Source organism: Salmo salar, chromosome 29, assembly GCF_965601325.2.
Source record: "Salmo salar chromosome 29, fSalSal1, whole genome shotgun sequence".
NCBI classification, from domain to species: Eukaryota; Metazoa; Chordata; class Actinopteri; order Salmoniformes; family Salmonidae; genus Salmo; species Salmo salar.
In genome coordinates, this window is record NC_138319.1 from 24013720 (window position 1) to 24030074 (window position 16355).

The 16355-nt window shown below is 43.8% G+C and overlaps 1 protein-coding gene across 1 annotated transcript in view; it reads right to left on the minus strand.

Annotated features, from left to right (window-relative positions):
• The window catches only part of dnah5l (dynein, axonemal, heavy chain 5 like), a 76305-nt gene that overhangs the window by 15995 nt on the left and 43955 nt on the right, over positions 1 to 16355 (minus strand). The window contains exons 45-58 of the mRNA XM_082970631.1: positions 16161 to 16350; positions 14772 to 14989; positions 13468 to 13779; positions 13194 to 13283; positions 12745 to 12978; positions 12491 to 12658; positions 12185 to 12391; positions 11550 to 11879; positions 11172 to 11378; positions 10605 to 10847; positions 9824 to 9978; positions 8773 to 9437; positions 8240 to 8520; positions 7110 to 7325 (exon numbers count right to left, since the gene is read on the minus strand). Of these exons, the coding sequence (XP_082826757.1) occupies positions 7110 to 7325; positions 8240 to 8520; positions 8773 to 9437; positions 9824 to 9978; positions 10605 to 10847; positions 11172 to 11378; positions 11550 to 11879; positions 12185 to 12391; positions 12491 to 12658; positions 12745 to 12978; positions 13194 to 13283; positions 13468 to 13779; positions 14772 to 14989; positions 16161 to 16350 (3516 nt within the window). The remainder of the gene's footprint in view (positions 1 to 7109; positions 7326 to 8239; positions 8521 to 8772; positions 9438 to 9823; positions 9979 to 10604; positions 10848 to 11171; positions 11379 to 11549; positions 11880 to 12184; positions 12392 to 12490; positions 12659 to 12744; positions 12979 to 13193; positions 13284 to 13467; positions 13780 to 14771; positions 14990 to 16160; positions 16351 to 16355) is intronic.

Genomic DNA, 16355 nt, shown 5'->3' on the forward strand with positions numbered 1-16355 from the left:
GGTTAACACGTCTCAGACTGACAGCTTTAATCAAGCTGCCCACTCAAGAAAAAGCTTCAAACTGTAAGCAGTGCCTGCAACCTGGTTCAGGTTATCAGCCAACCTACCAGGGTAGTTACAAACAGCACAGGAATGAAATCATCAACATGTATTGATGACATCTTTTCTAATGCTGCAGAAAGTTGCTTGAAAGCAGTATCCAGATCCATCGGATGTAGTGATCATAATATAGTAGCCATGTCTAGGAAAACCAAAGTTCCAAAGGCTGGGCCTATTATAGTGTATAAGAGGTCATACAAGAAGTTTTGTAATGATTCCTATGTTGTTGATGTAAGAATATCTGTTGGTCTGTGGTGTGTAATGACGAGCAAACAGAGACTGCACTTGACACATTTATGAAACTGCTTATTCCAGTTGCTAATAAGCATGCACCCATTAAGAAAATGACTGTAAAAACTGTTAAATCCCCATGTATAGTTTAGGAATTGAAAAACTGTATGGTTGAGAGGGATGAGGCAAAAGGAATGGCAAATAAGTCTGGCTGCACAAATGTGACTAAACTGAATAAAAAGAAGAAGAAACTACACTATGAAACCAAGATAAATGATATACAAAAATGATAGTAAAAAGCTTTGGACCACCTTAAACAGATGGCTCACTCATCACAAAACCAACTGATATTGCCAACTATTTTAATGATTTTTTGGCAAGATTAGCAAACTTAGGCATAGCATGCCAGCAACAAATGCTGACACTACACATCCAAGTATTTATGAACAAATTATGAAAGAGAAGCATTGTAATTTTAAATTCCATAAAGTTAGTGAGGAAGAGGTGAAAAAAGTATAGTTGTCTATCAACAAGACAAGCCACCGGGGTCTGACAACTTGGATGGAAAATTACTGAGGATGATAGCGGACGATATTGCCACGCCTATTTGCCACATCTTCAATTTAAGCCTACTAGAAAATATGTGCCCTCAGGATTGGAGGGAAGTAAAAGTCATTCCGCTACCTAAGAGTAGTATAGCCCCCTTTACTGGCTCAAATAGGCAACCAATCAGCCTGTTACCAACTCTTAGTAAACTTTTGGAAACAATTGTGTTTGACCAGATACAATGCTGTTTTACAATAAACAAATTGACAACAAACTTTCAGCATGCTTATAGAGAAGTACAGCACTTACGCAAATGACTGATGATTTGCTGAGAGAAATTGATAATACAAATATTGTGGAGGATGTTTTGTTAGACTTCAGTCTGGCCTTTGACATTATCAGTCATAGTCTGCTGCTGGCAAAACGTATGTGTTATGGCTTTACACCCCCTGCTATACTGTGGATAAAGAGTTACCTGTGTTACAGAACACAGAGGATGTTCTTTAATGGAAGCCTCTCCAACATAATCCAGGTAGAATCAGAAATTCCCCAAGGCATCTGTCTAGGCCCTTTACTTTTTTCAATCTTTACTAATGAATTGCCACTGGCTTTGAGGAAAGCCAGAGTGTCTATGTATGCGGATGACTCAACACTATACATGTCAGCTACTACATCAACTGAAATGACTACAACACTTAACAAAGAGATGCAGTTCGTTTCAGAGTGGGTGGCAAGGAATAGTTAGTCCTAAATGTTTTTAAAACTAAAAGCATTGTATTTGGGACAAATCATTCACTAAACCCTAAAACTCAACTAAAGCTTGTAATAAATCATGTGGAATTTAGCAAGTTGAGGTGACTAAACTGCTTGGAGTTACCCTGGATTGTAAACTGTCATGGTCAAAACATATTAATACAACAGTAGCTAAGATGAGGAGAAGTCTGTCCATAATAAAGCGCTACTCTGCCTTCTTAACAACACTATCAACAAGGCAGGTCCTACAGGCCCTAGTTTTGTCGGACCTGGACTACTGTTCAGTCGTGTGGTCAGGTGCCACAAAAAAGCACTTAGGAAAATTGCAATTAGTTCAGAACAGGGCAGCACGGCTGGCCCTTGGATGTACACAGAGAGCTAATATTAATAATATGCATGTCAGTCTCTCCTGGCTCAAAGTGGAGGAGAGATTGACTTCATCACTGCTTGTATTTATGAGAGGTATTGGGGTATGCATTGGACACCCATGCATACCCTACAAGACATGGCACAAGAGGTCTCTTCACAGTGTCCAAGTCCAGAACAGACTATGGAAGGTGCACAGTACTAAATAGAGCCATGACTAGATGGAAATCTATTCCACATTAAGTAACTCATTCAAACAGTAAAATTAGATTTGAAAAACAGATACAAAAACCCCTTATGAATCAGCAGGGACTGTGAAGCAACACAAACATAGGCACAGACACATGCATACACACACACATACACAAGATAGCTACGCACTATACACACACGTACACATGGATTTTGTACTGTATATATGTGGTAGTGGTGGAGTAGGGGCCTGAGGGCTCACAGTCTGAATGTATTGTAATGTTTTTAAAATTGTATAAACTGCCTTAGTTTTGCTGGACCCAAGAAAGAGTAGCTGCTGCCTTGGTAGCAGCTAATGGGGATTCATAATAAATACAAATACAAATGCCTAGGTCCATATTCAGATGTAGGATCTTAATTTTATTACCCTGTTGCAGTAGAACTTTCCTGCAATGCAGGAAATGTAAAACCTGTAGTGTATTTGAGGTTTAAAAAGGCTTCTGAAGTTTGTCATTTCCACTTTGACATTTCAAACTTTGTTTTCCCCTGACAAAAAATGTTTCGACCCCTACAAAAATGTCCATTAATTATAATCCAAATAATAATTCACAATTCCTGTTGCTGCAGGATTATTTTCCTGCTGTAGCAAACTGGCTCAAATTAAAATCCTCCATCTGTAGATACAGTACATATGACTCTGGCCATACTGTTCAAGGCAGACGTTAACCTGTTGGAGCTAGGGGGCAGTATTTGCACGGCCGGATAAAAAACGTACCCGATTTAAACTGGTTACTACTCTTGCGCAGAAACGAGAATATGCATATAATTAGTAGATAATTAGTGGCTCTCAGAAGGCGCCAGAAAGTGGAACGTCTCTCCTGCCTCTGGGCGAAAAACAGCAGGAGATTTTGTGAGTGGTCAGGCTGAGAACAGTGACACTGGAGACGCGCGTTCAGGAGAATTCTCCATTTTTTTCTTTCAGCCTTTGAATGAATACAACGTCGCCCGGTTGGAATATTATCGCTATTTTACGAGAAAAATAGCATAAAAATAGATTTTAAACAGCGTTTGACATGCTTCGAAGTACGGTAATGGAATATTTAGAATTTTTTTGGTCACGAAATCCGCTCGCGCGTCACCCTTCGGAGGTATTTCAATATAACTATGGATTATTTGAAACTAAAACAAGATTTGTTGTTGAAGTAGAAGTCCTGGGAGTGCATTCTGACGAAGAACAGCAAAGGTAATCCAATTTTTCTTATAGTAAATCTGAGTTTTGTGAGGGCCAAACTTGGTGGGTGTCAAATTAGCTAGCCGTGATGGCTGAGCTATGTACTCAGAATATTGCAAAATGTGCTTTCACCGAAAACCTATTTTAAAATCTGACACCACGTTTGCATAAAGGAGTTCTGTATCTATAATTCTTAAAATAATTGTTATGTATTTTGTGAACGTTAATCTTGAGTAATTTAGTAAATTCACCGGAAGTTTGCGGTGGGTATGCTAGTTCTGAACATCACATGCTAATGTAAAATGCTGTTTTTTGATATACAGTGGGGCAAAAAAGTATTTAGTCAGCCACCAATTTTGCAAGTTCTTCCACTTCAAAAGATGAGAGAGGCCTGTGATTTTCATCATAGGTACACTTCAACTATGACAGACAAAATGAGCATTTTTTTTCCCAGAAAATCACATTGTAGGATTTTTAATGAATTTATTTGCAAATTATGGTGTAAAATAAGTATTTGGTCACCTACAAACAAGCAAGATTTCTGGCTCTCACAGACCTGTAACTTCTTCTTTACGAGGCTCCTCTGTCCTCCACTCGTTACCTGTATTAATGGCACCTGTTTGAACTTGTTATCAGTATAAAAGACACCTGTCCACAACCTCAAACAGTCACACTCCAAACTCCACTATGGCCAAGACCAAAGAGCTGTCAAAGGACACCAGAAACAAAAATTGTAGACCTGCACCAGGCTGGGAAGACTGAATCTGCAATAGGTAAGCAGCTTGGTTTGAAGAAATCAACTGTGGGAGCAATTATTAGGAAATGGAAGACATACAAGACCACTGATAATCTCCCTCGATCTGGGGCTCCACGCAAGATCTCACACCGTGGGGTCAAAATGATCACAAGAACGGTGAGCAAAAATCCCAGAACCACACAGGGGGACCTAGTGAATGACTTGCAGAGAGCTGGGACCAAAGTAACAAAGCCTACCATCAGTAACACACTACACCGCCAGGGACTCAAATCCTGCAGTACCAGACGTGTCCCCCTGCTTAAGCCAGTACATGTCCAGGCCCGTCTGAAGTTTGCTAGAGAGCATTTGGATGATCCAGAAGAGGATTGGGAGAATGTCATATGGTCAGATGAAAACAAAATATAACTTTTTGGTAAAAACTCAACTCGTCGTGTTTGGAGGACAAAGAATGCTGAGTTGCATCCAAAGAACACCATACCTACTGTGAAGCATGGGGGTGGAAACATCATGCTTTGGGGCTGTTTTTCTGCAAAGGGACCAGGACGACTGATCCGTGTAAAGGAAAGAATGAATGGGACCATGTATCGTGAGATTTTGAGTGAAAACCTCCTTCCATCAGCAAGGGCATTGAAGATGAGACGTGGCTGGGTCTTTCAGCATGACAATGATCCCAAACACACCGCCCGGGCAACGAAGGAGTGGCTTCGTAAGAAGCATTTCAAGGTCCTGGAGTGGCCTAGCCAGTCTCCAGATCTCAACCCCATAGAAAATCTTTGGAGGGAGTTGAAAGTCCGTGTTGCCCAGCAACAGCCCCAAAACATCACTGCTCTAGAGGAGATCTGCATGGAGGAATGGGTCAAAATACCAGCAACAGTGTGTGAAAACCTTGTGAAGACTTACAGAAAACGTTTGACCTGTGTCATTGCCAACAAAGGGTATATAACAAAGTATTGAGATAAACTTTTGTTATTGACCAAATACTTATTTTCCACCATAATTTGCAAATACATTTTTAAAAAATCCTACAATGTGATTTTCTGGATTTTTTTTCTCATTTTGTCTGTCATATTTGAAGTGTACCTATGATGAAAATTACAGGCCTCTCTCATCTTTTTAAGTGGGAGAACTTGCACAGTTGGTGGCTGACTAAATACTTTTTTGCCCCACTGTAAATATGAACTTGATTGAACAAAACATGCATGTATTGTATAACATAATGTCCTAGGAGTGTCATCTGACGAAGATCAAAGGTTAGTGCTGCATTTAGCTGTGGTTTTGGTTTTTGTGACATATATGCTTGCTTTGAAAATGGCTGTGTTATTATTTTTGCCAGGGTACTCTCCTGACATAATCTAATGTTTTGCTTTCGCTGTAAAGCTTTTTTGAAATCGGACAATGTGGTTAAATTAACGAGAGTCTTATCTTTCAAATGGTGTAAAATAGTCCTATGTTTGAGAACTTTGAATTATGACATTTTGTGGTTTTAAATTTGGCGCTCTGATTTGTCACTGGCTGTTGAATAGTGTGGGACGATTTCGTCCCACGTACCCTAGAGAGGTTAAAGATTATGTCCTTGTGCCGCATGGCTGAAAATTCCCAGTTAAAGCCTTGCATGGAAAGGAAAATGGCTGGTTATATCGAGCCTATATAGTTGGTGTAAATCAATGGTTGCCAACCGGATCGATTGCGATCTACTGGTCGAGCTTCAAGGCATTCCTAGTCGATCACCAAATATTTCTGTAGAAAAGCCAACAAACAATAAAGGCTTGCGCTCCTTTTTTTAAATCGTGTTGAGCTGTAGGTGCACTTGATTCAAAAGCTCTGCGCACCGAATAAGCAAAGTGTTCCCATGAGACAAACGCCGGCTACCCAGCGGACCGGCAAATCTGTGACTGAATCGAGTGCACCAACTGCGCTGCCCAATTGGTTAGCTCACATCACCGTGGCTACAGAGCTTCCATGACCCTGGCCACAGCCAAGTTTAATAGGCTACTAGTCTACGTAAGATTTAATACCTTTTAAAACCATGACCACAGAGAGACTGTCAGTGAATTCAGCAAAGAGCTGGTGTTTTTATGAGTGAGTTCATGTTTAAGTTGATATTCAACACTGTCACAGTTTTTATTAAACACTATTACAAAACGTGCTTCTCCGTACTTCCGCTCGGGCTGCAGCTGCAATGAATGAGTAGCCAAGTATCGTTGTGTCGATTTTGATATGAAGGAATATTTAACTTTCTCTGGTCATAGGAACAACATGAATTTGTGCATGAAGCAGATTCGGTGCGACTCAAGTTTCGCCATCAGGTGGAAGACGGTGTCCCTTCTCTCTGGTCAGTCTCACCGGAGGAAAGGAAGGAGAGAGCAGGGACCATGAGAGGCGGTCATCCAACTCGGAACTCCAAGTCGGAAACTCTGGCATCTTTCTAGAGCTCCGACTTTTCGACCTGAAGATCATTGACGTTTTGATTTGACCTTGTTGACCATCAGATGCAGGTACCATCAGTCCAGTAAAATAAAAAAGCGAATTATTTCAATTCATGCTCACAGTGCCTCAACAGTGCTAAACCAACTGATCTATTTTGTTATCAAAGCTCGAATTTTTCAATATAATATGGTCTGATTAACAATATTGGCAGGCCAATCATATAGCCAATATGCTGTGATAATGTATTAGGCCTACTGCCCAAACCTCATTCCTACAAAACTGTTTGTGTGAGGTTAATGTAAAAAAAAATCAGAGCTGGAGATCTCAGCTGCTTTTTGACTGCAAAAGTGATCTTGAGGTTGGTGACCACTGGTGTAAGTCTATGTGACGTCTTAAGACTTTTATAACCACTCGAGAATGCACTTGGACAACTTGAATTTGATCATTTAAGACTGATTAAATATGCCCATACATCTTGGAACCTCTTCACCCTTTTGTATGGCTTACCTTACTAAAGTTGACCAGCATGCTGACGAAGCCAGACTGCTGCATTAGTTTGAGGGCCTCGCTCCACGAGGGCCGGGGGCAGGGTCTCTCTGGGTCCTGGGTGACAGGGTCCACCCTGCGCTGGAACAGCAGCAGCACGGCATCCATGATGCGCATGATCAGGTGTGGGGGCTTGCCCAGTTTCCTCACTGTGGCGATGTCCGCAGGCTTGATGGTCTGGGGAAAACAGGACATTGAAAAAATAATTCTGATTTCCCTTTTCAAATGGCTTTCATTTTAGTCACTTGAAACACTCAGTTAGCTTGGGGTTGGTGGCCCCATAATGGTGCGGGACCTTTACTGTACTAATGGTGCGGGATCAGTACTGTACTAATGGTGCAGGATCATTACTGTACTAATGGTGCAGGGACATTACTATACTAATGGTGCGGGGACATTACTATACTAATGGTGCGGGATCACTACTGTACTAATGGTGCGGGATCATTACTGTACTAATGGTGCGGGATCATTACTGTACTAATGGTGCGAGATCATCACTGTACTAATGGTGCAGGGACATTACTATACTAATGGTGCGGGGACATTAGTATACTAATGGTGCGGGATCACTAATATACTAATGGTGCGGGATCACTACTGTACTAATGGTGCGGGATCATTACTGTACTAATGGTGCGGGATCATTACTGTACTAATGGTGCGGGATCATTACTGTACTAATGGTGCGGAATCACTACTGTACTAATGGTGCAGGATCACTACTGTACTAATGGTGCAGGATCACTAATGTACTAATGGTGCGGAATCATCACTGCAATAATGGTGCGGGATCATTACTGTACTAATGGTGCGGGATCATTACTGTACTAATGGTGCGGGATCATTACTGTACTAATGGTGCGGAATCACTACTGTACTAATGGTGCAGGATCACTACTGTACTAATGGTGCAGGATCACTACTGTACTAATGGTGCAGGATCACTACTGTACTAATGGTACGGAATCATCACTGCAATAATGGTGTGGGATCATTACTGTACTAATGGTGCGGGATCATTACTTTACTTCGACTGATAAGATGGACAGAAAAAGCAAACTCAACAATGTAACAAATCCTATTCTCACCTGCAATGCGGTCTCTGCGGCTGCTAATGCAGGCTTGGCTGCCTCTAGCTTCCTCTCGGCCACTTTCTTATCGGCTTCAATCTCGTCCACGATGGCCTGAGCCTTGTCCTTCACTTTCTGAACCTGCATCTTGACCTTCTCGGCCGCCTGGGCCTTGGCTGTTACTTCCTGTAAGACACCGTCAGCCTTCTTGGAGGCCACCTCCAGCTCCTGTTCCTTAACAGCCAGCTCCTTGGACAGCTGGCTCACAGACTGCTCTGCCTCCATCAGCTTGGCCAGGCCTGGGGAGAGTGAGATTATGTCAGGTGGTGAAAAAAAGCTTTAATGACGATAAACAAGGTGTTATAGCCATTCACTTATAATAAATTAATACTGTCTGTCAGTGCAAAAAGTGCAACAATGCACTTGCTACAATGTCTTCAGCTTTGCTCCAGTGGTGCCGTAGTACTATGGCTGACCCTGTAAAACAACACATTTCACTGCACCTATGTGACAATAAAACATATATTTGTTTTTGAATAGTTTTACCTTACCTGTTTTCATGCGCTCAGCAAGCATGCCCACTTGAGCGATCTTCTCTGAGTAGATGATCTTATAGCCATCGATGAAGGACAGGTAGGACCTGGGCGTGACGTAGGTCTGACGGCGGAACCGTTCAAAGTACTCTGTGCACTTCTCGGCCACCAGGTCCTGAAAGGTCCCCATGGTGTGGACTACACTCTGCTTAACTTCCTCAGAGCATTGGAACGTATACTGGGACAGAAAGTGATGTGCGACTGCCACTAGTGCGTCCCGTGGCCAACGCTGGAACCAGTCAATAGTACAGCCCGATATCAGACCTGGGAACTTGAGGGCTCTTGTTCGGAACTTCTCCCCCACCGGCGAGAAGCACAACACCACGTGCAGGTTGCTCCTCACACGCGACAGGAAGTAGTCATAGAGGTTTTCGGCGGTAGGTGGGCGGCGAGGGTGCTCGCGTTTCATGGCTGGGATGAGGTCCTGGGTGATTTCATCGACTTCGTCACGGGCGAACAGGTTGGAGACTTCGCCCGAGGCCAGCACATTGTTCATGTACTCCAGGAAGGACTCCTCCTTGATGTCGTTGTCGGTGAAGATGAAGGTGACCCCTTTGCCCTGTTGTCCGGCGATGCGGTACAAAGACTTCAGGTCCTCCATGAGGTTGTTGGTGTTGTACGTCCTGTCGAATGAATGAGATAAACAGAATTTTCTTCACACCAACTCCAGTTAACAAGATTAAATCAAATGGTAATCCACTATTTCATCTTCTAAAATCTACTATGGTACTGTCATTAGCCTATCGAAAAAGGTACACGGTTTACCGCATGTTCCACTGATCTATTTAGATCTGTGATTATCAATTCATTTACCTGTGATTATCCATGAATTAGATCTGTGATGATCAATTATGTGATTAGTAACCCAATCTCTCTGTAACTGAATACAGAGTACAGAACACAGGATCCAGACCAGGGTTGGGAACCACTGGTTAGGATGTCTTTATGATGATGATTAGGGTTTGGGTGTCTTTATGATGATGATTAGGCTAGTATCTAGAAGGCCAACCTGGTCAGGATGATTTGAAAGCTCTGGTATCCAGCGATGAAGGAAGCCAGGCGGGTGAGGCTCTGCTTCCCTGAGCCACCCACCCCCACTAAGAGGGCGTTCCCTTGAGGGGTGCGGACGATACGACTGATCTTCATCAGGTGGATCATGGCATCCTGCAGGGCGATAAAGAGAAGGAGCATCAGCCAATAGGAATACAGAGCTACTGCAGAATACTACTACATGTTGTTGAGTGAAAACATGGTAGTGTATTTGTGTGTAATAACGTGTCAGTCAATAATGACAATGGCTGAAGCTACCGAAAGATAGGGGAGTATGCCAACTGGTAAATCCCATAATACGGGATACTTAAGCAATAAGGCGCCTCGGGGGTTTGTGGTAGATGGCCAATATACCACGGCTAAGAGCTTGTTTTATATACAACTCAAAGTGGAGTGCCTGGATACAGCCCTTAGCTGTGGTATATTGGCCACATACCACAAACCCTAGACGTGCCTTATTGCTATTATAACTGGTTACCAATGCAATTATAGCAGTAAAATAAATATTTTGTCATACCCGTGGTATACAGTCTGATATACCACGGCTGTCAGCCAATCAGCATTCAGTGCTCGAACCACCCAGTTTATAATTTAGAATAGAACGCTAAATTCACTGTTATCCTTTTCACACTGTCAAGCCAACCAGAACAGTACTGTACAGTGTCACTGACCAGGTTACTGATGGATTGGTTGGCTCGTTTCGGTAGTGTGAAAGGGTTAATACTGTAGTTTGTTTTTACCTTGAAGAAGACCAGGTCCATGGCACTGCCTCTGACTGCCTCGTTGTACTGCAGTTGGAACGTGGCGAGGCGCTCCGACAGGGCCTGCAAGGACGGGATGGGCTCATAGACCTTGGGGGCCTCCAGCTCCATGTCCTCCGGCTCCTCCCCTGTGGTCTCGGGGGCATCCTTCAGGAAGTCCACAAAGTAGGCCTCCCACTGGGGGTGCTCTATCATGGCTGTTCCATGCTCCTCCACTGTAACCTAAGGGAGACAGCTCTCTGTGGTTGGTAACCAGTTTGATAATGTGTTTAACAATGCGAGTAAGATTGATGTTTAAATATAAATATGTTTTCAGAAATATAGTGAGAAAGATGTAGTGTTATTAAAAGTAAAATATGAAATCAAAACACGTGTTATTCTATAATGAAACTAAGCCAATTTCAAAAAATATATAATTCTAAAATGTGATATTCAAATGCCTAAGTATATGTCCATCTTTTATAAAGTAACACCTGTTGAGAACAGGACACCAATTCAAACCGCATAGCAGAGGATATATGAACAGAATCCACACTCCATACCCACCTTCTCCAGCATGCTGTCAAAGCTCTGTCTGTCCTTGTGGTCAATGAAACGGTCAGCAATGACCCGGGTACACTCGTGGTGGAAGAGTGACGCCAGCACCTCTGGCCCCTGGCACACCTCGGTCCTCACCGTTAGAATACCCTGCCAGATACGACTGAGGTCCCGCAGGTTGAAGATGTAGTGGAACTTGGCTGGGGAGGGCAGCATCTGAGGATGTTACATAAATGGATGAATGAATTAATCATTCATTTTTTTGCAACACGGCCTACACCCCCGAAGCACAAGCAGCAGCACAGTGGCAAGGAAAAACTAATCTCAAGAGGAACCAGACTCCCTCCATCCTCCTCTGGCTGTGTTAGGTATGTCACAGTACTGCACCTTGGCTTTGACAGCTTGCCACACCCTCCTAGTTGTTGGCACCAGGGCGCTGGCCAGGGTGCACACCTCCTCAGGGAAGCCCCTCTCGGGGCAGAAGTAGCCCTGTGCTACAGTGCAGAAGATCTTGTCGATGGAGGAGTTGGAGGGCAGAGTGCAGTTGAAGGTGCTGAACTGCCTCTTGAGGCGCTGAGGCACGTCGTTGCGCCCGCCTCCGGGGTGGATCATGGCCGCCACCAGCTGAACATCCACCACGCTGGTGAACTCCCCTGGTCTCTCCAGGCTGTAGAAACCACCCTGCTCCATCAGCTGACGCACTATCTCATTGGTTATCTGTTGGATGGACACACAATCTCATTGGTTATCTGTTGGATGGACGCACAATCTCATTGGTTATCTGTTGGATGGATGCACAATCTCATTGGTTATCTGTTGGATGGGTGCACAATCTCATTGGTTATCTGTTGGATGGGTGCACAATCTCATTGGTTATCTGTGTGCAAGCGACAGGGAGATGAGATTACAATTTCTTAAGAGAAATAATACAATATTTTGGTAAAGTGTAAATAAAGCCAGGCTCATGTTGATAGCTACGATCAAAATTAACATCTGGATTCATGTTACAAAATGGCACTAACCTGGTCACCCCACTCGTTGATAACGGGCATGTTGATGTCATCCACAAACACAGTCATCTTCTTGCCTGCCGGCGGCCCGTAGGTGGAGCCCATCCTCTTGTCAATGTAGCTCTCTATGGTCCTCTGGAACATACTGGGCAGGGTTGCCGAGGAGAAGTTTAAGCTCTTGCTCAGCTGAGTTTCAGGATCAAACTTACTGGTATAGCCCTGCAATGGAACGACTAGGATTGAGATCCTATAAAGAGGTATTATGGTCATAGATAGTCATAAAACCCACATCTACATTCACAAATCTATATCTCAGACCTTGATCATGACGGTCTTAGCGGTCCCCTGTTCCCCGATGAGCAACACGGCTTTGCCTTGTTTCATGATGGTCTGCATCAGGAAGTCTGTCCTCACGTTGTCCACGTTGGGCACCAGGATAGATGAGTAGTCCGGGACAGAGTCTGTGGGATACTTGTACTCTGGCACCTGGAGGTGACGTCATCATGCAGGGAGAGAGTAAGGATTAGTGGAGTGATTGATTGATCAATTAACAGCAACAGCACAAGCCATACCTTCTTGGACCAGTGCTCCCACTGGCCACGTTCATTGACCATGAACTCAAAGATGGTCTGGTCTCCTTGGGTCTGGGGCAGGTCCAGAGTGGCAGGATGTGCCTCTAAGAAGGCCTCCATCTTGGATCTGTCCTCCAGCTCCAGCAGAGCCCCCACTGACCACATGACAGCAAACACAAAGAGCCGTGATACATCCCCCTGAGTCTGCTTTTCCTCCACTGCAGGAAGTAGACCCTGGAAAAAGGTTCCACATTGAGCTTTGGCTTTTAAATCAACACTTCAGCCATTGGGGTGGACATGTCTATTGAATTCAATGTTATTGTCATAATAGAGGTATTATGACTAGTTCAGTTTGATTAAAATTACATATATTTCTAAGAATAAATAGGTAAAATATTTGAATTTCAAGTGTGCCTTTTACAGGATTTCAGTGTGGCTATTCTGCTTACCTGCAGAAGGTCAATGGTCTGCTTGATGTACATACACTCCAGGATGGGCATTTTGGGAGACACAGCAGTCAAGACAAAGTTGATCAAATCCTGTACAGGGAATAAGGTAGAGAGACTCAGCAGATTCAGGAAGACCACAGAGGATTATTCTCATGGGAACAAATGTCAGCAAAGTGTGTGTATGCCTCCATACTGCATGTGTTTGTGTCTCTTTCTGGGTTTGACCTTACAGTAGGAAAAGAGAATGGAAGTACAGTATGATATTCAGACAGACCTGGAAAACACTATGGAAGCAGCCCAGGAGCACCTCTGCTTGCTGTGGTGGCACCCTCTGGAGCCAGGCCTGAAGGATAGGCTTCCAGTCCAGCACAGAGGAGCTCATGAACACCATGCCATTGCGGGACACTGTGGCCGGGGAGGCGTTGTCGATGTTGTGGGGCTCAAACACCACCTTACAGTTAGGCGCCATAGGGATGCGGTCACCATTAGCCAGGGTCAGGGTCTTGTTGTCGTCCAGGACTGAGTTGAGGTTTTCAATCCAGATGGCGTCCACAGGGCCGTCCAGCACGATCCAGATGTGCTCCCCCTTGGGGAGAGAAACAGTTAAATAGAATAAAAATGAGAACTAGTACGACAACCATCTGGCACAGATAGTCATAACTCATAACTAATTGTGAGGGGCATAATTGGAGGAGCCTAATGGGAGGGATATGTAACCTGAAAACTAGCTGTTTTTGGCAGAGGAGGGCGATCCAAAAACCCCACCCATGCAAACAAGCGGAAATTTCAAACCGCTCTTACAGTAAAATGGCATTATCATAATTTTCACAATTTCACAGTATTATTCCATACTCATAGTGTGGACATATATATAAAATACAGGAAAATCACATTTGACTGCACTGCCCCTTTAACTTCAGAGTACACCTAACTACAGTGAGCGCCAAAGGTATTCGGACAGTAACACTTTTGTGTGTCTAACTTTCTCACTCATCATTATTCACGATTCATTCAGGATTATCCATAATCATGGTACCATCCATATTTATGTAGAAGTGTTTAGAAACATATTCTATTCTTATTTACAATAAAAGTGACTCCTAAATGACACAATACATTATTTACCATTCATTTCTATTGGGCACAAAATAATCTGAAACACAACCAAAACAAAAAACAGTAAATGCATCCAACAATTTTGTAGAGTCACAAGCTTGATGTAGTCACTGTGTGCTATAAATATGGGATCAAATACTTCATTTTTTGACTAGTTTGATACACATAACTGAATTTGACCAAATACTTTTGGTCCCCTAAAATGGGGGGACTATGTACAAAAAGTTCTGTAATTTCTAAATGGTTCACCTGATATGGATGAAAATACCATCAAATTAAAGCTGACAGTGTGCACTTTAACTTCATAGTCCTCATTGTATCATTTCAAATCCAAAGTGCTGGAGTACAGAGCCAAAAACGACAAACAATGTGTCACTGTCCCAATACTTTTGGAGCACACTGTAACTAGTACAGCATACTGAAGGCACTACCTTCCATCCCAACTCTATTGACCTTGCTGACCTTCTTGGCTTTAAGCGTTTTCCTCCACAGGGTTGAGAAGACCCCATCAGTCCAGTCGTTGGTGGCTACATCCAGGGTACCAAACATCTGGGAGGCAGTAATGGCCTTGGGGTTCATCCTCATCTCTCGGTGAGGGGTGCCACAATCCAACATGGCCCTCATCAGTGTGTGGATGCACGTGGTTTTTCCAGCTCCGCTGGGGCCTAGTGTCATCATACCTACAGGCGAGAGAATGAGATCAACACAGAATGAGAGAAAGAGAAGGGGCTGTGGCCTGCAGAGGAATATCAGTGTGTAGAGCAAATGGTTCAACCTAGTTTGCACTACCTGTTACAACTGCTTATGGCACGTGTTATGACATGCATTAGTCTAATGCATGCTTTACAATAGAGGGCTGTGGTAAAGCAGGGATAGCCAGCTCCAAGACCATAAAATGCCAGGTTTTTATTATTTCCTCCTAATCAGAGACTGATTTAGACCTGGGACACCAGGTGAGTGCAATTAACTAACTGGTAGAAGAAAAAAAACAGAATGGTTTCGGCCCTCCAGGACAGGAGTTGCCAAACCCTGTAGTGAAGAGTCACTGACCATGGCAAACACCAAACTATCTCCATTACAGCTTTAAAACAGAAGGTTCCAGTGCACATTGACTGACTGACTGTGGCGAACACCAAACCATCTCCACTACAGCTGTAAAACAGGTTTCAGTGCACATTGACTGACCGTGCCCGAACACCAAACCATCTCCACTACAACTGTAAAACAGAAGGTTCCAGTGCACGTTGACTAACTGTGACGAACACCAAACCATCTCCACTACAACTGTAAAACAGAAGGTTCCAGTGCACGTTGACTGACCGTGGTGAACACCAAACCATCTCCACTACAACTGTAAAACAGAAGGTTCCAGTGCACGTTGACTAACTGTGACGAACACCAAACCATCTCCACTACAACTGTAAAACAGAAGGTTCCAGTGCACGTTGACTGACCGTGGTGAACACCAAACCATCTCCACTACAACTGTAAAACAGAAGGTTCCAGTGCACGTTGACTGACCGTGGTGAACACCAAACCATCTCCACTACAGCTTTAAAACAGGTTTCAGTGTACATTGACTAACCGTGACGAACACCAAACCATCTCCACTACAGCTTTAAAACAGAAGGTTCCAGTGCACGTTGACTGACCGTGGTGAACACCAAACCATCTCCACTACAGCTTTAAAACAGGTTTCAGTGCACATTGACTGACCGTGCCCGAACACCAAACCATTTCCACTACAGCTTTAAAACAGACGGTTCAAATGCACGTTGACTGACCGTGGCAAACACCAAACCATCTCCACTACAGCTTTAAAACAGAAGGTTCGAGTGCTCGTTGACTGACCGTGGCGAACCCGCTGGGTCTCGTAGAGCTGCACCAGTTTGAGGACCCAGGGCTGGTGAGGTATGAGGCCAGCCTGCTGAGTCTGGGTGTGGATGGCAGCCTCCAGGTCGGGGTAGCCTGCTTTGTCCAGAATGATCCCAGGGAACAGGTCGTTGATCAGACTCATGAACAGAGGCTCGTCCTCATCCACCTGGT